This window comes from Halichoerus grypus, chromosome 14, assembly GCF_964656455.1.
Source record: "Halichoerus grypus chromosome 14, mHalGry1.hap1.1, whole genome shotgun sequence".
NCBI lineage: Eukaryota > Metazoa > Chordata > Mammalia > Carnivora > Phocidae > Halichoerus > Halichoerus grypus.
The window spans coordinates 61,831,353-61,856,265 of NC_135725.1; the positions used below are offsets into that span (position 1 = coordinate 61,831,353).

A 24,913-nucleotide genomic window follows, 5' to 3' on the forward strand; every position below is an offset into this window, starting at 1 on the left:
GGGGCCGAGTCGAGCCGAGCAGCCGCCCGCGCCGCGTCGCCGGTTTAAGCGCAGTGCGGGGCCGCGGCCGGGGGCGGCGGTAGTGAGACCAGCGCTGCGCTCCAGCCCCCTTTTCCCTCCATGGTTTCTCTCCGCTCCCGTGAGTAACTTGGCTCCGGGGGGCTCCGCTCGCCAGCCCGCACGCCGCCCGCCGCCTGGGACCGCGCCGCCGGCCTCTACCGCCAGCAGACCCCTTCCGACGGCCCTCGCTGCGCAGGCCGGGACGCCTCTCCCCCCTCCGCCCCCGCCGCGGAAAGTTAAGTTTGAAGAGGGGGGAAGAGGGAAACATGGACATGAAGAGGAGGATCCACCTGGAGCTGAGGAACCGGACCCCGGCAGCTGTAAGTAGAACCCCCGTCGGGCGCCCTCTCCCCCCACACCCCGGATGACTTGCATGTAATGGTGGCCACCTGCGGGGCCCGGGCCGCGGGTTCGCCGGCCCCGGCTCGGAGAAGGGCGCAGCTCGCGGGCTCGGACAGGGAAGGCGGGCGGGCGGGCGTGGAGGGGGGGAGCGAGCGCGCGGGGATTAACTCTTTGGCGTCCGAGGGCCCCCGCGGCCGTCTGGGGAAGGCGGTGGGGTGGGGGAAAGCAAACTTTGAGCTCTTCGCCCGCCGGGGTCCTTTCTCGGAGGAGCGCGTGTGCGTGTGGCCGGCGGCGAGGGAGGGAGGAGGGGGTTGTGTAACGCTGGGAGCCATGTTTGCAGCCTCTCGGGATGCGCGGCCGGGCGGAGGCCGGGCCTGCCGAGGAGCCGCGCGGCCAGCCGGGGCTCGGCCCGCCGGGGCTCCGCGCGCCCCGGGCCGGCCGCGGAAGGGGCTCGGGCGGGGCGGGTACTCCTCCAGTCGGGCCTCGCGGTTGGCGCCGGCGGGGCCGAGGGCAGGGGCCGTGCGGTGAGGAGGGGGCTGTCGGCCTCCGAGGGGGGCGATGAGTCCCCTCGCGCGCCGGGGGGCTTGGGCGGGCGCGGCCTGGCGCGCGGAGCGGGGGAGGGGCGAGCCGGGCCGCGGAGGTGGCGCAACCGCCGCCCCTCCGAGGCCAAGTTTGAAAAAAAGGACGCGGTTCCCGCCATTTTTCAAGCCTAAAAATAAAACTTTCTCCCCCATTTCTCTCGCTCCGCTTTCGTCCTCCGGGCTTTTCCCACTCCCGGCCTCCCAGGGCGCGCCCCGGTCGGCCCAGGCCAGCCGTTGTGGCGGTGGCGGCGGCTTCGCCTTTCCTCCGCGCCGTGGCGGCGGAGCCCGGGGCCCCTGCCCGGAGTCTGGCCCCTCGGTGTGGGCGGGCTGCGGCTCCTCGCGCCAGCCGGGGCGCGCCACGGTCCGACACAGCGCCATGTTGGCGGGCGCTCGTCTCCCTCCGCCGCGTAAGCCGGCCTGTGGGTTCGGGCCACCGCTGCCGGGCCGAGCCCCTGGCTTGTTTTGCGCCCGCCTCGCCGGCTCTCGGCTGGCATTGGCGGGAGCCGCACGCTGCGGCCGCCGCGGACTCCTCCGGCTCGACTCCTCTTCGGGCGCGCCGCCGGCCCCCTCCCCCCTTCTTAAAAGGGCAACGCCAGGCGGCCGCCTCCGCCCGAGCCAGGAGCCGGGGGTACGGGCTGGCCTCGGCTGGGCTCGCGGGCCGCGCGGTCTCGGCGGCCTCTGCCCCCGCACGTGCTCCAGGGAGGCCGGCACTCGCCGCGGCGGCTGCGTGAGCGGCGGGCGGGCCTTTGAGAATCGCCTCTTTCTTCTCCATCCTGCCCTCCCTGCTGCCGGGCGCGGGGCCATGTTCCCCGGCGCCCGAGCGGGGCGGCCGCGCCTCCGCCAGACCCGGGCGTCGGGTGAGTGGCGTTCCCTCGCCGTGGGGAAGCCCGGGGGAAGTCCTCTCAGCCTGCCCCGGTCGAACGGTGGGCGCGCTTCGTGCAGTCAGGTAGCTGTGGGTAACAAGTTGCCAACTTGTGGAAATTCATCCACCTCCGTTCTCCTGGTGTCCCCACAAATGGGGTACGAGGAGAAGCGCCCCGCGCGTCCCTGGAGGACCGGAGGGGTTGGCGTCTCCACTTGGTCCCCTGGGTTTTCAGGTTGAGGTTCGACCACGGCAGCCCCATCCGTCCACAGTCAGACATTTTGTGTCGGCCACGTGCTAGTGTATTGAATGGTTAAGCCTTTTCGCACCCTCAGACTTGAAGAGTTGTGTTCTCATTTTGAGGAGTTGTTAACTTCAGACCTTTGCATTATTGCTGCGTAGCTGCGAGTCAGTAGAATGTGGAGTAGATTTAGCCAAAATTTCCAAAAGTATGCACGTGGATCTTCAAGGCACTTTAAAATCTAGAATTTCAATTCTTTGTGCGAAAAGTAAAGTACTATTAAAGTAGTGGGTAAGAGCAATGTTGTCGCCTCTGGGAAGCACAACTGGGCTGATGTTCTCACTATATGGAATTTTTTCACATATGCAGTAACCAGGATATTTTCAGAAATACTTAAATAAAATAGGAGCAGGTGTTAACTTTTCAAGTAAAATCAACTTAGGCCTTACGCTCTTGCCAAAGACAGGTCAGTCATGTGATTGTTTCATGAACGTTAAATTAAAAGTCAGTTTTTCAGTTGCACTATCAGGCGACTAGGCTCCTGTTACTGGACAGCAGTAGCCTACAACCATCCACTGGTTTATTAAATAAATATTTGAGTACCAGCAGTATGGCAGGGTCTGGAAAAGCAGGGTGAACTAGACAGCAATCCCTTCCATCCTGGAGCCTCAGAACCCGGTGGTATCTATTGTACTGGTGCAATTTAGGGGCTTTGGGAGCGTCCTGGAAGCCTGCTAAGGTTGGGGGACAGGTAAAGAAAGGCTCCCCTGGGAACCCTGAGGAGGAGACTGAGATAACAGGAGTTAGGTTTTTTGGGTTTTTTTTTTTTTTTTTTTTTAAGATTTTATTTATTTGACAGAGAAGGGAACACAAGCCGGGGGTGGGGGGTGGGAGAGGGTGAAGCAGGCCTCCTGCTGAGCAGAGAGCCCCGATGCTGCAGGGCTCGAACCCAGGACCCTGGGATCATAACCTGAGCCAAAGGCAGATGCTTAATGACTGAGCCACCCAGGTGCCCCAAGAGTTAGGTTTTTAAGAAAGGAAAGCTTTGATCTTAAATTGAAGGCTTTCCAGGGAGAAAATGCTGTAGGTTTTGAAGGACATTCTAAAACTAAAAAATAGTGTTTTGCACAAAAGAATCATCCTTGAGGCAAATGAAAAGTTCGAAGAGGACTCCTTTAAAACCAAACTCAGTCACATGGCCCCTTATGTTTGTGGGGCCAGCTGTTAGAGAGTAGGCTTGGCCTCTGGGATCCTGCAGACTTGTCATTTGGGAAAAGAAAACCTTTTCTTCTTCGGATTTACAGTTAGAATATGGACAGGAGGCTCTTGAAATGCATACATGCATTCCATGATTGACTTAATGCCATCAAGTGAGAACTAAGTGTTTGAGGAGGGTAGAGGTTTGACCACAAATGTTTTTTGTAATTTTTTTTTCTTAAGACCAGATGGGCTTTTATTGTGTGTGTGGCTTTTTTGTTTTTATTTTGAGGTGTGAAGATGACCCTGGCAACACTTTTACCTTCTTGTGTTCCTTGGCCAGCGTATGCGAGACCAAGATAATAGGTTCAGTTCACATATTACTATATTCTTACTCCTTATAAACACAAGTATGAACATTTAAGAGGGGACTTGCAAAGAAATGTGTATTTCAGGTTTTTTTCTAAGACCAAAACAGCTCTTAATATTAGGTGTGTTCTCATAGTGGAAAATGCCTAAGATGGCATTTAAAAATCTACATAAAGAATGGAGATCACCATTTTAAAATACAGGCAAGGATAAGAAATATTTTATACAAAATATTGTGTTGTCAGTTACTTCACTGAGAACAAATTGTGTAGTGCTAGAACACACCATATACATCACAGAAATTGGTGGTATTTTCAGATTTGAAATGAGACACTGATAGGGGCTAGTGAGATATAATTTAGTTATATTCCAAAATGGAAAAAATAGCTGTTGTTTATGTGAGGCTGTCATCCTTCCATTGCACCAAACATGGCACTCTATTATGAGCACCTTATTAACTATGCATCCAGGGACAGCCAGCCTTGATGGTAGCTGTTTGAGTTTTTCATTCAGTTAGAAAGCCAGGCAATTCCTGTGGTTCAGTGGATGCCTCTGTGGGACTCTGGTGGGCTGTGTGCGAAGACTAGACACTCCTCTCCTATAAATAAGAGTAGTCTTAGGAGACACTTTTCAGTTTTCTCTACTTTGCACCTTTTAAAATTTTTTCCCCAACTTCTGTCATCTTGTGTGTATTAATGTAATTTTTAGCATAATGGGATATTCTAATTGATTGCATAGCAACTAATTGGTTTTTTCATTTTTTAAGTATTATATCTAAATTGAAGGAAAAAATATGTACAGGTAAGCCAAAAGTAGTATATGTAGATAAACAAAAATAAAATAGGATGGGGTGTGTGTGTTTGTGTGATTTCTACCATCTAGACATTCGGGTATATAGTCTGCCAAAATATTTAATTTTTTCCAAATTCAAATTTTATTAATGCATATATTTATATAAATACAGTAAACTTTATCTCTTTGTGTCACTATTATTTTGCAGTCTCGTTGTTAATGTCTGCATAGATCATAATTTAATTTATGGGGGTGGTTAGAAGGCTTTTTGCCATTTTAAATAGTACTGAAATGACCATCTTGTAATGTGAACCTGTCTTCTGTCAAATTGTTTAGAATGGTTCCTTTCTTTACCTACCCACCAATAGGATATGGGTGTTTCCTTCTTTCATGCTGGTAGTCCTGTCACCTAAATACAATTGAGAACCATTAATATAAATTCTGTCATTTTGAAAACACTTTTAAAATAATGGTAAGGTGGAAGGTTTGAACATTGGTTAACTCAAGAATGAAAGTTGACAAAGATGGCAGGAGTTGCTTTTTCTACATTTTTGGATTATTTCACTTACTGCAATAACCATGTGTTACTTTTCTAATTTAACTAAAGGAATTGATAATTCAAAATGATCTATAATTCCTCCATACATTTCCCCCTCTCTTATAACAATTATAACCATTCTAATTGGGGAAAATCACCCAACCAGTTCCAAACCAGTTAGGTAAAATTGATTTGAGTAGCCAGGGGAGTGGAAAGTGAGAGCAAGTTGGAGAGGATGAAAGGAAAATTGCTTGATTTTTGTCTGTGGCCCTTAGCACCAATCCCCATAACTTGAATACAGTATATTTCTCAGATTTTTCGGTTAAAAAGTAGTCGAAAATAGTATTGCTTTTCTGATAGTTGCAGAAAACAAAAACAAGAGTTAAATAGGAAATAATATGGATTATTTTTAGTTTTTAAGTATTTACCTTGAATTCATATTTGGAAAAAAATCTAGTTTAATTGGAAAATGAAGGATGAGTAAATTTGGTCTCTAAAGTTAAACTATCTTCAAGCAGAAGGCCAGCTAACTTTTTCTTGGACTAAATAGCTCCCTGTACAATGTACAAATGCCTGCCCAACCTTACCTCCTTAGGTAGCAGCTCTGTGAGGATTTGGAACATAAGAAGGAGAAACTGGGGCCATTTTTTATTGATTAGAATCCCTCATTTATTCTGGGACTAGATTGGGAGGCCACGGGGTTATGTACCCACAACTCCCTGCCCTCTGTCCCCTCTCCCACAGTTCTATCCCTTGCAAGCAAGTCAGGGTCCCTCCATAGCAAGGAATAGGGCAGGGGGAAGGCTGTTTTCTCAAATGCTGCTGACCCAGTGCCTGAGAGCAAACACCTTTCACGTGCTCCTGTTTAGAACTTTATACGGGCTAGAAGAAGGCTGCTGAGGGTTGGCTTTCCAGACCTGTTGTCCTCGGGCACAGCCCCAAGTAGAACCCTGTGGTCTCTGCTTTCTTCAGTAAGTCCCACTCTGTTCTGTGCATTTTCCCCAGGGGCTTATCCTCTTACTGTGCCTCTGGCTCTTTGTTCCGGGGGGTGCCACGTTTCTTTACTACTACTTCAGCCTTCCTGGAAAAGGCAAGGGGCATGCCTTCTCTGCTGAGCCATACAATCCTCTGCCTGATTCACCCCAGTGAATTCTGTTACCTCCTACTCGTGGAGAAAATTTAAAGGTCTCAGGTGTGCATTCCCTGAACTTCTTGCTCTCCCACTTATAAACTCACCTACACCTGTATCCATCCTGGCTTTCTCCATAGCAGATGATCTATCTCATTTTTAATATGCAGCTTTTATTGTTGTAGTTGCACATCAACTTTTTTAATGTGATCTGTTTTTTTTTTTTTTTTTTTTGCTTGTCTGTTTTTTGTCCATGTTTCTTCGGGGTTGTTTTTTTTCTTTCTCAAGGTAAAAACGGTATCCTTGAGAAAACAAATTAATGCAAATACCTAAAATTTCCGTATATCAAGAAAGGTCACAAAAATAACAAGGGTTGGTTGCCATTTTAGATAAAGAACTCGGAACTCAATAACAGACTCAAATGTCTCTATTCTTTCACCTAGCAGTCGATTGTGAGGAAAGAATCCTGATTACAGAAGTTTTGTGTAAAAAGATATCATGCCATTATTTATAAAAGGGAAAATTGGAAATATATTCAACAGGGAGGATTGTAATTTGTGGTATATCCATATACTCTAATTTCTTTAGCCATTAAAAATACTCGAGTTGTTAAAGTATGCTAAGTAATAGAGTTTTATCTCACCTATATATGAAATATACAAAGACTGAGCTAATATACCAAAATATTAACAGTGACAAACGTACTTCTTGCATTGATGTGATAATACTTGTGATCAGAAAGAGGTTCTCTTTTATATCCAAGTTTTCTATTGGCTGCATCTACTCAATCCCCTACAATCCTGACAAACCCGTAGGCAGTACTCTGACAAGCCTGTGACCAGTTTTCATCATTTAACAGTTGTGAAAGCTCTTTCTCATACTGGGGTGTAGGGGTGACTGAAACAGACATGACCTTGCCCATCATGAAGCTTGAAGTCTAGTGGTGACTTTTTAAATCTTTATTCTTTTAATAGATTAATATTATCATCATTGAAATGCTAAATAAGATTTTTTTAAAAGATTTTATTTATTTGAGAGAGAGAGCATGAGTGGGGGCTGGGCAGAAGGAGAAGCAGACTCCCCACTGAGCAGGGAGCTTGACACGGGACTTGATCCCAGGACTCTGAGATCACAGGCTGAGCCAAAGGCAGACGCTTAACCGACTGAGCCACCCAGGTGCCGGCTAAGTAAGGTTATATAGGAAGGTCTCCCAGCCACTCGCTTTCTCTTCCTGAGAGATTTTCTGTATATATAAGAAAGTGAATCTATTCTGCACATTTTTCATCCCACAGTGTATCCTGGAAATGCGTCCCTTGTTGATGGGCATTTGAAGTTGTTTTCTAATTTTTTTCAATTCTTTCCTCAATAACTTCTTGTGCCTTATTTCAGAAGCCTTTACAGGTGTTTGAAACCAATGCTTCACCATTGGTACCACTCCTGATTCTTCTCAAAGTCTTTTTTGCACATTCCCCAGGGTTCTGTCCTTGGTCCTCTTCCTAGGGATTCCATCCTTCCACTCTTTTTTCCTGCCCTGATGACTCCAAATACAGAACTGACAACCCTCCTCTGCACCCCAGACCACATGTCCAGTTGTCTGGAGATCCCAAAGGAACCTTAAACTCAATATCCCTCATAGTATTCATTACATCTGCCCCTCAGAAAGCTGTTCCCTACTTATTTCCATCTAGCTACATGGCTCCCATTTCTCTAAGCCAGACTTCAACTTCCCCTCCATCATCTTCCATACCCAGCAACTAAACCTGCAGATCTGAACCATTTAACACCTGTTTTTCCCCTTCCAGTTCCTTCCTCTTAATTCCTATTCTGCTGTTGGTTCAGCAAACCTGTTTTAGTTCACATTTGAATCTTTATGGTAGTTTTTTTTTTTTAAGATTTTATTTATTAATTAGAGGGAGAGAGCAAGCACAAGCAGGAGGAGAGGGAGAAGCAGACTCCCCACCTGGGCAAGGAGCCTGATGGGGGCTCGATCCCAGGAGACTGGGATCATGACCTGAGCCAAAGGCACCTGCTTAACCGACTGAGCCACCCGGCACCCCTTTATGGTAGTTTTTGATGACACTAGTTACAGTGGAATTTTACTAGTTGAAAGAAATATCCAAGAGGTGATTTCTCCCAGTGAGCTGGGAGGCAATATGGCTAACTCTAGTCCCTCCTCACTTGGGTTTTGGCATATTAGTGTCATTCTGTATAATAATTTGGATTCTCTGTGAGCTACAGTCATAGAAAATCCCCCGAACCAAATGAGAACTTTTAGTTGTATTGCTGTATTAGATGTGTGGGCAGTTACAGTTGACTTTATTTATTTTTAAGATTTTATTTATTTATTTGACACAGAGAAAGACAGCTAGAGAGGGAACACAAGCAGCGGGAGAGGGAGAAGCAGGCTCCTGGCTGAGCAGGGAGCCCGATGTAGGGCTCGATCCCAGGACCCTGGGATCATGACCTGAGCCAAAGGCAGACGCTTAATGACTGAGCCACCCAGGTGCCCCTGGTTGACTTTATTTTTATGGTTGTTGGTTGTACTTTTTTTTTTTAAATACAAAAGAAATACATGCTTATAAAAAGCTCAGTACAGATACGAATAAACAGCAGAGGTCCCTGTTGTTGCCCTCATCACTTTCCCCAGAGGTTACTTTTTTTTAGCATTTAGTATGTTCCAGGTGCTACTCTTCTGCAACTCCATGCCATGAATGCTATTATCTCCCCTTCACAGATGAGGAACTGAGGCACAGAGAGGTTACGTGACTTTTCTGAGGTCACACAGGTTGTAAGTGGCAGAGCCAGGATAAGACCTTGGGCATCTGTTTATAGAGCCCACCCCTCCTCACTTGACACCTTAAGATTTCAGATGTGATTTTCTGCAGAAAAGGGGAAAACGGCAGAGGTGTGTAAAGGAACGTGGAATGAAGGAAGGAAAGAAGTAAAAGGTGTAATTGGCCTGCATGTATCCTAACTGTAACCAGGGCTTAAGAGGAGGAAGTAGACAGGGTAGTGAGAAGTAGTGAAGAAGCAAGTGAGAAGTTGTGGTGGTGTGGGTATCACTGACTCTAAATCTGTTTCCTTCTCTGTAAATGGGGGAGGGTCTGGTGGTGCAAAGAATAATGAGTAAATTCTCCGTAATGGTAACAATTACTAGAGTAGTATCCTTGGATTTTGTATGGGAGGATGAAGACATTAGCTCATATTCTCATTTTAGAACTATGAGGGTCTCCCTTCCATACACATGCTTGATTAATGCTATTTAACATAGTAGATTTACTGCAAGAGTGCCTTTGGCCGTTAGCTCTAATTTGCATCACTGTAAATTGTCCAAAATTTGTTAAAAAGTTGCAAGTTTCAGAGTCAACCACAGAGCAAGAATGGAAGTAGGGATTAGCATGGTAGATACACAGTGATCAGTATTTAAAATTGTGGGGCGCCTGGCTGGCTCAGTCAGTAGAGCATATGACTCTTGATCTTGGGTTCAAGAGTTCAAGCCCCATGCTGAGTGTAGATCTTACTTTAAAATAATAAAATCTTCAGATATGATACCCTTGGATGGATTGGAATTCTGAATTTCAGGACCCACAAAGGAGATTTTATGGCCTGAAAAAGGAACCTAATTTAACAGTTTTCTCCCCTGGAAATATCTTTCACATGTAACCCAGATTGGTCTTTGTTTTGAATTAAGGCCTCTTGATTCTTGACCCCTTCTGATTATCAAGATAATCTTAGTGAAGATTAATAAAACCAAAAGTGGAAATGTATACTGTTGCCAAAATCTCTCAGGGATTTGATAGGAAAAGTAAAGTTTTCCTCTTTTTCTTGTGTCAGTCCCCTGGGCCTTGAGAGAGACTCAGCCAGTGGGATGGGGGGGGGTGTTTTCTCTGCTTTTATAGTTAAAGCCCCCCTCTTGGGGAACAGACTTGGGAAAAGGAATAAGGGGGTATAGTTTCTTCACTTATATTTTAAGAACTCTAATTCTGTCTCTGGAAAGTAAAGAGTTTAAATCTTTATACCATGGTGTAAAATCCCATCCTTGATATCTATTAGCATACTGTTACTAAAGGCTTAATCATTTTTCATTTATTTATAACTGTAATCTAGGTCTAAATAGAGGCTGCCCCTGTATGTGGATGCTTTTGCTGGGTGTTTATGGTTGTAGGTTTTGCTTTGTTCTTTGTTTTATGTATGGTTCTGAAAGCTTATTTTTTTCTTTTTTTCCCTTTGTCATCCACAGGTTCGAGAACTTGTCCTGGATAATTGCAAATCAAATGATGGGAAAATTGAGGGCTTAACAGCTGAATTTGTGAACTTAGAGTTCCTCAGTTTAATAAATGTAGGCTTGATTTCAGTTTCAAATCTCCCCAAACTACCTAAATTGAAAAAGGTAAGTACTTTTTTCTTTAGCAGTTAAAGAGAGAACATCCTGAGAAGGGGAAACATACATGATTTTACCTGTAAGGAAGCAGTTAGTGTAGCAGAAAGCAAGTGGCCTTTGGACCTGGGCATATATGGGATTGAATTCCAGCTCCACCAGTTCCCTGATGGATGATCTTCTGTAGGTTACTTAATCTCTCTAAGGCTCAATTTCCTCACCTGTAAACTGGTGATACCACCCAGCCTTACACAACTGCTGTGATGTTTAGAAATAATACATGTTGGATGCTCAATAAATAGTAGTTATGAAAAATATTTTGTGACTAAGCTATTGCTGGTTAATTGCTATATGTTATTATGTTGTATTTTTTTCTTAGTATGCTCTGGTTTAGGAACCACAGGTGCCTCCCACTCTTCATGTTTTATGTTTGTTGGTTAAGGGTGAGTTTCAGTAAAGACTTTTCAGGTGTGTGGTCTATGATAATTCAAACCCATTGTGTAATTCTTAATGACTAGAAAGTTTGAAATGTGGTTGTGACTGCAAGAATTCATTGTAACAAAGCTATATTTTCCATCCTAGCTGATGGCTTATTGTTAGTACTTTATTGGTCTAATTATAAATCACCCTCCACACTACCAATTAAAAACCCTCAAGAAAAATGTGTTCTCATGTCCTTGCACATGTAACTGTCTTGGAGCTCCAGAATGTCAAATTGGAAGAAACTTTGCTCGAATCTTCCAGCCTAGTCCCTTGCTTTATAGGCATAGCAATAGACCCAGAAAGGTACAGTGATTTGCCTAAAGCCACCTACAAAAGAAGTTAGTACTAGAGCCAGAACTAGAGCTCGTATCTCCTATTTCCTAAACCAGTACTTTTTCTATTACATAATGAAAAGTATGTGTAAGTATTGCAGACTTTTCCACTGTTTTGGTGTTCACTTTATTAGGGAATTTAAGCAGAACTTTAAAGGTACACATAGAAATCTGTAATCAGATTTAGGCAAAATGCAGGTAGGCTGTTCTGTAGCTTGCTTGAGTTCTGAGAGGAGATGGTTGTGGGTTAAGTACATGAATTAAAAACCAGAAGCTTTTTTTATTCATAGCCTTATTTAGGTAATAAATGCTTAGGCAGTCCTCATGAGTTTCAGGTAACTTATCTTCCTATCAGAAAGAATAATCCTGTTATATTTAAATTAGTATATTGTTCCCTTTCTTCTGCTAAGCATCTACTTTAGAGGTTCAAGTGTAATCCTTTTATATTTACATGGTTATTGGTGACACTGGGAGCTCTGATTAACCCATTAAACAACTGATGGCTTTCTAGCATGTATCTGCATAAACTTGATGCTAGTATGATCCTAGTGTATTTCGCGTTCTGTTTTCCTAGCATCCTGATACATTTTCCTGATTTACTGTGGTCTGTACTATCAGACATAGGAGAGAAGTGAATCCGTGACCATCTATATAAAGGCTTTATCAAATCCTTCTGAAGCCTCGTTAATCACTTATTTGCAGAGTTAGGGAGGAGTGGAGAGATCTACAAATCAAACTTAAAGGCAGATAAGACGTTCTCACAACTGATACAGACTTTATTTTCTTCCTACCCTGGAGCATAGATTGTTTTTTTAAAAAGAAACAGAATTCTGAAAGAATTTTTAGTGTGTAAATATCACAGGTTTTCTAAATTTACACATTGATTTCATTTCAAAATAAATATGCTATTAAATGCTTTGGCAGATTGCCTTGCTATCTCTATGCCCTAAGATATTCATGTTGAAAGGATAAGAATATTATGTATGTGTGATAGTCTAACCAATCAAGGGAAATGGGAAGTGGTCTCTGTTTTTGTTTTGATTTACTGAAATCTCCATAAAGCTAACACTTGAGTCTTTATTGATAGACTTGTATTTTTTTTAAAAGGATTTTTTATTTGAGAGAAGAGTGAGAGAGCACGGGCTGGGGGAGGGGCAGAAGAAGAGGGAGAAGCAGACTCCCTGCTGAGCAGGGGCCCTGACTCCGGCTCCATTCCAGGACCCTGGGATCATGACCTGAGCCAGAGGTAGACTCTTAAACCAACTGGGCGACCCAGACGCCCATAGACTTGTATTTATAAATCTAGAGCATGACTAGATAATTTGGAATATCCCATGGGAAGGAAAAAAATGTTTTGAAATGTTGTGTTTCCTCTTCTGAAATATTTAGTAACACCTAAATAGTACTTAAGTTGTTTTTTAAACTCATTCTTTCAACAAATATGCAAGTTTTTAAAAGTTCCTCTGTTCTGCATCATGTAGTTCATTTCATTGCATGCTAAAGACTAAACTACATGAAGTGGTTCATGCTATTCTGAGTACATAGCATAGTGGAAAGGGCGAATTTTTCTGAAGCTAGTCTGCCTGGCTTCAAGTCCTCGGTCACCTCTGTAACTGTTGTGTGATCTAGGGCAAGTCATAGAGTTACAGTTCATTGTCCTCATCTGTAAATGCAGGTAATAATTCTACCTACCGCATAGGGTTGTTGTAAGAGCAGATAAGCTCGTATATTTCTAGTGTTTCGAACAGTGCCTGGCACTTAGATACTGTGTAAGAGTTAGATTTGGTTGGCATTGTTGTTGCGCTTAAACTAGAGAATTAAAACCAGTTCTGTGGCCTGAGTTTTTTCATCTGCAAAATGAGGAGTTTGAATTATATGCTCTCGACTGTCTAATTTTTCCGGCCCCAATTTCTTTTCACTTCAGATTCTAATTCCTCCGTGAAGGCTCATTCCTTCATTGGCACACCACTTGCTGTGCTACTTGACCTGCCACTAAGAAATTAGAGTAGGTTCTCATAAAGGCTGGTGCCGGGTTTATGCAAGAAAGGGCCTCTGGGGAGTTGGTTTCAGCAACCCTGAAGCTGTTTCCCCACTCACTTTCCTGAGGTCATGGAGCTTCTTTAAGGGCTTGCTTTGGGACCTGTTCCCTTCCCTTAGCCTTTGGAGCAACACTCTCTGGTGGCTTCCAGGTAGAGAACCTTCCAATGTGTCAGAACTATACAGAACCAGAACAGGTTTCAAGTGGGCATAGTGAGCTTTGTTTGGCACGAGGAATAAGCTGCTTAGAATGCACAGACCATTTACCCTTCCTGGCAGGTATAGACTATTGCAACTTCTCAAAGAATTCTAATTTGTCTTGACCCACTTTTTAGGTTAGAAAACGGATTCACAGATGTTAGGGGCCAGACCTTGAGCAAACTATTTAATTAGCAGCTGGTTAAGGAAATGCAACTCTTATCCAACCTGTTTCTCCTCCCCTGAAATGTTCTTGGGATCTGTAAACTACTTATCTGGTTTTAATCAAACAAAATGAACAAACATGCCCTAATAGGAACAGAGATTATTTGATCTTGATAAGTATTTAAGAATTGTATTTGCTACTTACAACACCTTAGTGATAAGTGTTTCTCTATGTATTTGTGTGTATGTTGTATATTCTCTTGCAGCTTGAGCTCAGTGACAATAGAATCTTTGGAGGTCTGGACATGTTAGCAGAAAAACTTCCAAATCTTACACATCTAAACTTAAGTGGAAATAAACTGAAAGATATCAGCACCTTGGAACCTTTGGTAAGTAAGTGAGAACTTGGAAACCAGGACTTACTGGTCATTTTCATTTTCATATTTCTTTATGGTGAGGGAAATGCTTGGAAATAATAATTAAGAAGGTGGTGGTTTTTATTATAATACTTTCTATAGAAGTTTTAAAGATCAGGGCCTCTCTAGTTATGTGTTCCTGTGGCTTTGCTCTCCCTGCCTGATACTGTGGTGGTTTCCTTCAAAGGGGAATTCTTTTGTTTTTTTGTCCTTTTTAACTTTCATATATTGACCATAGACTTAAATATTTATCTTAAATTTTTTTTCTCAAACTGGCCAGGCTATTCTGTACTTTCATATTTTTACAGAAAAAGCTGTTCATACTGGATGGCATACCTGAATTGCAGATGAACAGTCCAAGGACAGCTCCAGTTAGTTTTAGGTCTTCTAATTGATCTTGTGCCCCAGCTGGATCACTGTTGCCTTAAGTTTTGCATGGGAACCCCAAAATCCTCAGTCTTCATAATGGGATAAGCTGTAAAAAGTTAAGTGCCAGTTGGGTTACAGGCTTACTGTGTGACCTTGGGCAAATTGCTTCTTCTCTCTGGGCCTCAGTTTCCTCACTTATGAAGCAGGGAGGATAATAAGCTTTGCCTTACTTTACTTAGGAGTTCTCAGAATAAAATAAGGTAATGCACTTAACTTTGCTCTGTAAGTTGGGAAGCTGTGCTAATGGGGGTCCAGTCCACATGGAAGTTGTAGGGCAGAAAAGAGCTGGAGGGAGAGGTTAATGCAAAGTGTGGGGCAGCCTCCCAGGCTGTTCTGTGTGGCTGCCACCTGGAAAGTGCTATGAATTCAAGATTGTTAAGTGACTGATTTGTCTAAATATGACATTCTATAAATTTGGCTTTGAGACTGAATTGCATTTTAATAAGCTAATGGAACTCCCAACTTGTTTCACACTATCCAAAGAAACTTATGGTTTCTTTCTGTTTTTACATATACATGAAGTCAGTGTTTCCATTTGACTTATCTCGCAAACATTAATTGGGAGAGGGTTTTGCAAGCAGATATTGAGTGGTCTTAGGATCCAGAAGAGCAAAACCCAAGAGGATAAGGCATCTTTCTCTACTATCGTTATCTATTCTGGTGTCACAGTACATTAAAATATTTGGGTTTCACCTAACTTGTACAGAATGCTCTGTCGATATTTCAAGGGAAGATAGAGTTAAATTATGACTTCTTTTAACAAAGAGGACTTCCTGCCAGAATTATAGCATCTTTTTCCTCCTAATCAATAATTAAGGCTCTGCTCCAATATAGGTTAAATCACCTTTTATTGAGTCCCTTTATTTTTATGTTTCATTCAGTGGACCACGTTTAGCTCCTATTTCTCAAATGCTGGGAGCCTGTTTCTCACCTTTGCTTCTTGAATTTGCCCCTTTGTTCCATTATAGGTACACCCAGATACTTGGGCTGCTTGCTTTTTACTAGTTCTGTTCATTTCCTCTAACCCAATCCCCATTTCCAGTGTTGAAACAAACATTAGTGAGTTTTGCTGTATTCAAGGACATTAACATTGGCCCATTGTATCCTCCTGTAACCCAGAGAAAAGAGAACTACTGTCTCCCTTTTAGAGATGAGGAAACCAAGTTCAGAGAGCTTAAATAATTACTCAGTGGCCACAGGATAAATGGCAAAGTAGAGATTCAAATCCAACTACCATTCTTTCCACTGCCCTTGGGACCTGTTCTTTTTGCCTTCGTATTTATTCCATACCCAAATTGACATTAAACTGGGAATTCCAACAGGAGCACTAAATTGAGTGCTGGTGTCTCCCAGCTAGACAGGCTACCCTGAACCTTTCTTTATTGTTTATGTGTCTATGATAGGTCTGTCGATTCAGGGTCGCTGTGAGCATAAGAACCCCTTTTTTCTAGAACAGAGTGCCACGCAGTACCCTCCCATTGCTGGATCGCTGGCTGTTGCCTAATTCTTGTGGCAACCCCAGTCCTCTTTGGTGTTTCACCAGAAGCCTTTGTCCATGTCCCAGCACACAGAGGCAGAGCAGAAGCAAATGTTATATGGGAGTTGTTTTTTTGGGGCGTTAACTGACCTGGTCAGTGATGTATGAGGGCCCTTTGGAGGCAGTGAAAGTCTGTGTCCCCTAGAACAGTGAAGAGTGGGAAATAATCATTGTATTTACCATTTTTGGAGGATCTGCTATGTACCATACACTGTAGTAGATGCTTTATGTATGCTATTTCATTAGTAATCCTCAAAAAACATTTCTACAAAGAGAATAAGAAATAACATGGCCCTCGTTTTATGCATGAGGAAGCTGAGGCTTGGGAGAGTCCGAATCCCTTGTCCAGAGTCACACACCTGGCTAGGCCAGTGACAGAGCCACAGTGCTGCACACCCAGGGCCATCTGGAAAGGCTTGACCTCTCACTATTCTCCTGAACTTGCTGTTCAGATGCCTGGGGGTGCTAGGTAGGTCTCCTGAAGTTATATCTTGGAATAAAATAAAACTGTAGGAGAAGGTGAAGGGGGGGAATGTTGGGTCCATTTTGTCTTCTGAAAGTATTCTTCAGTGGGAACACCATCCTCATCCTCATTAACCACGTACATTTTGAACACCGTCTACTTCAAGCCCAGTTCTTACAGTGATTGCAATGATTGTGAATGCCTCTGCTTGCTACAGGGATATTAATCGAGAGACAAAGAAGGCATCAGTTCAAACTTCCTTGGACACCTTTTTTAAGAGACCTGGGCCATCCAAACCATCCCCCAAAGCCCTTCTAAATTCTAAGAAGGCAAGCAAAATTATTGTTAATAAAATGTTTAATGTGTATTATGGCTAGCCTATTAGTTTTAGGCCACATTTCTGGTGTGGTAGCATTCTGATTTTTGGGCGTTTTTTTTGTTTGTTTCTTGTTTTGTTTTTTTTTTTTTTGGTTTTTGGGGGGTTTTTTTTAGCAGTATTTACACATTACATTGGGGTCCTGAATAATCTGTGGGTAGTATATTTTGTCCTTAAAGCACAATTTTATTACTTTAAACAGTTCTAGAGTACTACAGTTACTTGGAATTTTGTTGTTTATTTGCTTTCACTTCATTTTCTAGCCTACTGTTTGGCATGTTTGAATTATTCATAATGGGTTCTTCTCTCAGGAAGTAGCCGAAATCTCACAGATGCATGGAGTTTCAGAAATAGGTGGGCCTTGGAGGTCCTGTGTACTGTGACAGGAGATGGAACTAGAGAAGGGGCTTGAGGCACTGTAGAGTGTGAAAGATCAGGGGTTGTATGCATTTTTGTGCATCTGTTCCTAGGGAATAATTTTGAGAAGTAAATGGCTCATTCCCTTGAGTGATGAATTTTTAGACTTTGGGAAAGCTGCCTAAATTTACTTGTGGTTGTATCTTAGCTGGTATAGAGACAACCTTCTGTGGAAAAGAAAAGAGTTCCCAGGGTCGCCAGCTAGTTGTCTGGGGTGGTATTTCAACATTTTTTCCCTCTTTGGCAAGAAGTCCTACCTGGGCTTTTGGAGGTCAGCGCCTGCCCAGTGGGGAACCTAATCTGAAAGCTACACAACATAAAAGCAGCTCTCCCTATGATTAGAAGGGCTGGGGACAGCTTTCTTAAGACCTCAGGGGACTAACTTACATAAGCACATTATTTGATCCCCAGACTCTTGGATCATTGTACATTGGTGTTTTGAGGAGTGCATTTGCCTGTTGCTGTAACCCTGCTCTGTGTTCCCTGCTTGGCTCTCTGTTCCCAAGGGCTGCTCAGTGAAAATAAAACAAGTGTGGGAACCTCTTCTTTGACCAGGAAGATGAAGATTCTGTAAGTGCAGGGGTCAGCAACCCTTCCTCTGCAGGACCACATAGATGTTTTAGGCTTTGTAGACCATATGGTCTGTCGCAGCTACTCACTTTTGCCATTATTCTAGCACGAAAGAAGCTGTACATAGTACATAAACAAATGAAGTGGCTATGTTAGAATAAAACTTATTTTACAGAAACAGGCAGTGGGCCAGGATGGGCCAGTCGTCTTTTGCCAAGCCCTGCTTTAGGGTAAAGATTTTTAAATCATTTTCTAACTGTCCTGAATCACTAAGATACCTCAAGTCCTGAAGACAAGGTTTTTTTCATCTGCATTTCTTTCTGGGTGCTTGTGAATGTTGAAATAGTTTTCCCAATAAAGCATCAAAGCCTTTGAACAGTGTTTATTTTTTGCAACTTCATGCAGAGATCCTCTTAGTTTGTTTGTTTGTTTTGGTACTACTTTCTCAGAGAATACCAAGCTTTTTCTCCTGATTCAGAACGCTTAAAAGTGACATTTATGAAGCTATGTGTCCTATGCCCTCCAGGCTTATTGGCCCTATTCTAGAGGGCACAAGGCTACATACTACTTGATGTTTTGTGTTTCCTTTTTAAACACTTGCCCCTCTTCTCCTTCCTAAGAGGGTCTGCTGTGACTTCCTGCTGCTCTCTCCTACTTGCCTGTAATATACTACCTCTGCCCTCCCAGTGTCTCCCTTCACCCTAGTCACAACTTATAAGAGCTGGGATTGAAATACTAGTACGCAATTGTAATAACAAATGAATCTCTGAGTAAAATACATGGACATTTTCTTACCCACTTTGGCTACTCAGAAAACCTTCCTCAGCCCAAGCTTTTAGATACCAACTCTGTTGTATTCTGTATTTTAGGTAGATTAAACCAAGGTTCTAAACAAATGAGGTATGGCAACAAAATTTCAGGGTCTGGTAAAGTCAGAAGAAATTTATATCAGAAAGGTCTGGTAATGGTCTGATCCTTTCCCCCAAATTAAAAAAAGAGTATTTCTCTCCTTCTGAAGTTTCAACTCTTGAGGGCCCCTTCCTTTTCCCCAGCCTGTACTGACTCCTCTCTCCCTGGAGAATAACCGTATCACTACACTTCTTGCTTTATTATATGCCATTCTCTAGTGTTTCACATCTGTGTCTTTGAATAGAAATCTCAAGTACTTCAAGATTGATTGCATTGATTAATTGAATGAATTTTTTTTCCCATCCTGCCACCCCAGAGCTTTGAAGACTAGGCTTGATATCCAGCAAGTTCTTGTTGGCCATTTGATTACTTGAACATTAAAACGTAGTTTGGAACCAAATTTATTAAAATTCTGTTTGAATTGTCTCATACTGTGAGAAGATTCAGTTTTAATAAATATTTTTTCAAATTCATTTTTCTTAAAACTACTAATGTTGCCAGAAAAAGAAAGTTCTCTGAGAAGGTAGATGTAGAAGGTAGATTATAGAATCTAAGATCTAGTGACCTATTGTAAAGGTTGCAAAGGACTTGAAATGTTTTCCTGTGTATAAAGCTGAGTTGGTAGCAGCTAAATGAATACAGAGCCTAGAATTTTACCTCTTCGGGAGATGGGTTTTGTTGCTTATGTTCCTTTGGTTTAGGAATTTTGTTTCTTAATCCTTTTCTTCAGAAAAAGTTGGAATATCTGAAAAGCCTGGATCTGTTTAACTGTGAGGTTACTAACCTGAATGACTACCGAGAGAGTGTCTTCAAGCTCCTGCCCCAGCTGACCTACCTGGATGGCTATGATCGGGAGGATCGGGAAGCCCCTGACTCAGATGCTGAGGTGGATGGTGTGGATGAAGAAGAGGAGGATGAAGGTAAGTGGGTGTAACATGCAGTGAACCTAATTTCTGCCTATCAAAGGTCATGATAAGCTATTGAATATTCTTGCTATTGAGAACAATAATGACTATCCATGTGTATAGACATTTCCATTAAATTTGGAACTGGAACCTCTATTTAATCTTAGGACATTGAAGCCTTCAAATGATTCAAAATAAAAATGGTTAGCCTTGAATTTGGAGACTGTGCCCTCACACATTGAAATATTTGTGGTTTCCGTTTACTAAGAGGACCATCATCTCGTGTCTCCCTGCCTTATTCATTACTCCCCTTTCTTGGTTACTGTCTGACTTAATCCTTACAAACTCAGCTTTGTCAACACTCCCAGATTGCATTTCCTGTTGCCCGTGAGCTAGGTTAGGTTCCTTGTGCCTGCTAAAGCAGCTCCTCACTTACGTCACTCTCTGCTATTCTTGTCCCTTTCAGCTATGCTATGATGATCTTTTGGGTAGGAATGGTCTTTTTCATCTTTATTCACAAGGCCTAGCACTTCGTAGATACTAGGTACATGTCCATTATATCCAAATGTAAATAAAATAGCTTTTCTGATGAGCTTGTGCTCTCCTTGCACCGTGACTCACTGACTCTGAGCCACTCAGGATAAATAGTTTCTCGCCTCTCTAGTGGCTTAGAGGAAGCAGAACGATCAGTTTTCACAAAAGTCAGCACGAAGAAAAGTTACTCTCCTAGAATTCCTGATGTTGCTGGAATTTGTGGTATTACTGTATTTGAAGCACTAGTTTAAATACCTTTTCTTTAAAGATGAAAATAGACAAAACAGAAATAGTTAAGAAAAGTAGAGGAAAACATCAGGCAGCTTGGGTGCAATTAATGGTGTAATACAGTGGTAGAATCTTCGCAAATTTACAGCAGATTTGAGACAAGGCAAAATAGGAGGGGATGTAGGATGGTGTACATCCTTACGCCCTTCGCGGAAGGTTCTCAGGTAGTCCTGAAAACCCTTGTGCCTCTTGTCTATTTAAGTTTACCTTAAACAGGTCGAATGGCCATGTGTGCAAGAGCCTGTAAGGAAATTCCTTGGAGAGTGGGGAGAGCAGCTCCTGAGAGGGAGTATCAGTCAAGCAACAAGTTTGAGCATTTTTTATGTGCCAGGCACTGTAGAATATAGTTTTGAAAGTAAAAACCAGACGTGGTTCTTGTCCTCTTGGTCTTTACGGTCTACTGAGAAATGTTAAGTAATCACAAATGAGTAAAGCGTGTGATAATAGAGAAGTATCAGGTGCTCATGTGAGAGTGTATGAGCTGGGATTAGGAGGTCTGGCGAGTCTGCCTGAAGAAGTGATGTTTAACTGAGACCCAAACGTTTGAATCAGTGTTAGCCAAGCAGAGAAGAAAGGGAAGAAAGAGCATGCAGAGAATAGGAAGCCAGACAGCACCCAGGCTCCAGGACCAGGAAAGGTAAGAACCGCTTGCCTCCAGGCCTGCACCAAATGGAGCGGAGACACACAGGTTGCAGGTGCCTCTCGACCTGCTGCTTGTTCCCACCCACCCTGACCCTCCCATCACAGGCTTATGAGTGTTTCTCAGGTTCCTCATCTGGTATCTGGTTTTGTGGTGGTACCCTTACCTCAGAGAAGGAGCTCGTTGTTACTTACTTATTGGGCAGGGGTGATAACTTATTATGGAAATTTTCAGACATAGACAAAGATAGAAATAATAGTAAAACTAACTTCATATTCCCATCACTGAGCTTCAGCAATTACTGGTTCATGGGGCGCCTGGGTGGCTTAGTCGTTAAGCATCTGCCTTCGGCTCAGGTCATGGTCTCAGGGTCCTCCCGGCTCAGCAGAGATCCTGCTCCCTCTCCCTCTGCTGCTCCCCCTGCTTGTGCTCTCTCTGTGTCTGTCTCTTTCTCTCTGTCAAATAAATAAATAAAATCTTAAAAAAAAAAAAATTACTGGTTCACGGCTGATCTTATACGTACACACTCCTGCCCACTTCCCCCTTCCTTACTTTGAAGCAAATCCCAGGAATTCTGTCCTTTCATCAGTAACTGTTGTAGTGTCCAGCTAGTCCACCAGGACTTCTGGCCTCCGGATGTGAAGGGACTCTGCTGGACAGAGGGACTGAGGTGCAGCTGCCTGGGAGAAAGGGGGCCAGTGTGGTGCACGGGTGTCCTCGGCGTTGAGGTAGCCCAGCATTCGTCTCACGGACAGACCAAAGCACCCCAGCACCTCAGCAGGTGTGCCTTGTGGGCCATCGAGGGTATTTAATGAATTCCTTTGGACTGTTTCAGAAGGAGAAGATGAGGAGGACGAGGAGGATGAGGATGGTGAGGAGGAAGAGTTTGATGATGAAGAGGATGAAGATGAAGACGAAGATGTAGAAGGGGAAGAGGATGAAGACGAAGTCAGTGGGGAGGTTGGTATAACTGCTGCTCTGTTTCTTATTTGTAGTTAAAATGTGGAGGTCTTTTTTTTTAGGGTGTTTTTGTTTTGTTTTTTAAGAAAAAGGAAAGAAAAGGGCTTCTGATGAAAGTAGTAAACTTGTAAATAGACTAATAACGGTTTGATTGATTTAATTCTTGTCCCCCTTTTAGTAAATACTAAGTGGAATGCTTACAGAATGCTAATTAGACACAGTGCTTGGCTCTGCAGGATAAGTTTTGACCCTTTAGCTTATTGGGAGGAAGTAATGAGTTGAGTGTCCTTTCCATAGGGTGGGAAAACTGGAAGTGTTGAGAGCTGATGGTATGTCTGCCCCTTGGTTGTGTTGAAGGGAAGGATATGTTTACCAAGTCTGAACTTGTTCTCGTATGTTCAGCTTAATTCAGTAAATATATCCTATGCCTGCTGTTTTAAAGAGTTGGGGATGCAAAGTTAATCCATAATGTGGTCCTGTCTTGAAAGAGGATGTAGTCTAGTTTATGGGACACCCAGTGATACAGTATCTCTGAGGAGCTGAATGCCATAGAAGGACAGGAGAAAGGAGTGACTTGACTTTGACAAACCTCAAAGGAAATTGTGAAAACAGGCAAAGAAAATGAGATGTCATCAAAAAGCACATTGCTTTGTAGTACAAAAAAAGTAAAGCTGAGCAATTTGTGTAATCTCATAGGTGTTTAATGAAATTAAGTTCTTAAAAGAAGCTTTTTATGAAGATGGGCATATAGAAAATTCTCTTCTGAAATTCAAGATTTTAAACATTTCTCGAATTATCCGTTATAAATTATGCTAATTAAACATGTCTGGCAAATAAAATGCTTACTTCTGAGAAGCAGTTTTTAAAGAAAATTTTAATTGAATCTTATTCAGAAAAATGGACAGATTTCAGGACATTAAAGTAGATAAAGATAATATTAAAAGTTTTCTCCTTGATGAATTGTTAGCATTTATTGGCAAATTATCTTTTTCTCTGTACTTCTCAAGTTGGCAGATTAATCCAGTAGCACTCGCTGTTTCTTTAGGAAGAAGAATTTGGACATGATGGAGAAGTTGATGAAGACGAAGACGACGAGGATGAAGATGAAGATGAAGGTGAGTCTAACGCAAGCACTTAGGTCCTCCTCAGTTAAAAATCATGGGGAAATGTCCATTAATTTAGAATTTGAAACTACAGAGAACAAAATAAAATTCCCTTTGCCCCCCCGGTGGCCTTCACAGGCGCTTCTGAAGCGCTGTCGGTGCGCCTAGGCTGGTGAAACCTCCTGCTCTCCGGCAGTAATGCCCGCGTGCAGACAGGAGGCCGCCCTCGGCGCCACGCTTGAACTGTGGTTTTAGACTCCATCGTCTGGATTACTGCCACACATGAGATTTTTGGTTTGGGAATTCTTTCACTAAAGTCTTAATAACTGGATCATAACTTTTGCAGAATGTAATAATAGCACCTTTCCAACTTTATTACTGTTACTTCTTTTCCCTACCACAAACAAAACTAATGAAACATCTATTTATTTGTTAGTCGTTGGAAGTATAGATTCTCACACCTGTGTGGGATTCAGAGTACCAGATTGTTTGCTCTGCTTTCCATTGGTTCATGCTTTCTCAGCGTCTGCTCTCTGTGCCAGGCACTGGACTACATTTACACTAGTACAACAATAGGCAGGGATCAGTACCTGCCTTTAGGGAGCTTTGTGGAACATCCTGCACGTTTAGGTAATTTCATTGACATAGCGATGAATTTTTACTAGTTGGAAAAAATAGGATGATGTGTAGGTATTCTTGGCTCAAATACCTAAGGATTCTAAGAAATACCTTTTGAGTTAATATTCACTTGCCAAAATTTGAGTCAACTTAAAGAGAGCAAGTTAAAAATGGAGAAAACTGGGTTAACTTCGCTGTCATTTGAGATGCTGCTGTGCATTTTGCCCTTCTTCATTAAATGGTTGCTATTTATGCTTTTTAGTTAATAACCTCTTAAAATCAGCAACCTACCAATCTAATCAAGCTTACATTTTTTTTTTTTTAAAAACCTCCCAACCATCAAAAAGTTCATTGTTGTTACTTCCATTAGCAATAACTTAGGCAAATACCTTTCTGATTGTCTCAAAGTGAATTTTTGTTATTGTGCAGAAGAGGAAGAAAGTGGGAAAGGTGAAAAGAGGAAGAGAGAAACAGACGATGAAGGAGAAGATGATTAAGACCCCAAATAACTTGGAAAGAAAGAACTGTTCAGTATTGGTTGGACTGCTCATATGGATTTGGTAGCTGTTTAAAAAAAAAAAAAAAGGTAGCTGTGATACAAACCCCAGGACACCCACCCACCCAAAGAGCCAAAGAATAGTTCCTGTGACATTCCACCTTCCTCCATTTAGCCCCTCTTGGAAATTCACCACCAAGCTTGGGGACTTCATCCCAACAAAATTGTAAGCATTGTTAGGTTTTCATGTCAGACTTGCTGTAGCGTGGAGAGCTGTGATTGGGGAGCCGGCCATCTGTGGCTACCAGTTACACCGAGACTGTAACAGCATTTTTACTTTCTGTACAACAAAGAAGCTTTGTAAATAAAATCTTAACATTTTGGGTCTGTTTTTTCATGCTTTTCTTTTCTTTTTAATGAATTTTTTTACATTAGGACATTTTATGTGTCAACTGCCAAAAAAGTATTTTTAAGAATTTAAGTGAAATAAACACGTTCCTCTTTGGTAAAGCCTAGTTGTATGCTTACATTTTTAAATTAGACTTTAA

General features: G+C 42.8%; 1 protein-coding gene across 1 annotated transcript; it reads left to right on the forward strand.

Moving 5' to 3' along the window:
• ANP32B (acidic nuclear phosphoprotein 32 family member B) lies at positions 1-24,748 on the forward strand. Its single transcript, XM_036074168.2, has 7 exons — positions 1-380; positions 10,352-10,501; positions 13,971-14,093; positions 19,552-19,741; positions 22,024-22,148; positions 23,194-23,263; positions 24,299-24,748. The coding sequence occupies exons 1-7, from the start codon at positions 327-329 to the stop codon at positions 24,364-24,366; spliced, it is 780 nt and encodes a 259-aa protein (XP_035930061.1). The 5' UTR covers positions 1-326; the 3' UTR covers positions 24,367-24,748.
• The last annotated feature ends 165 nt before the right edge of the window (positions 24,749-24,913 follow it).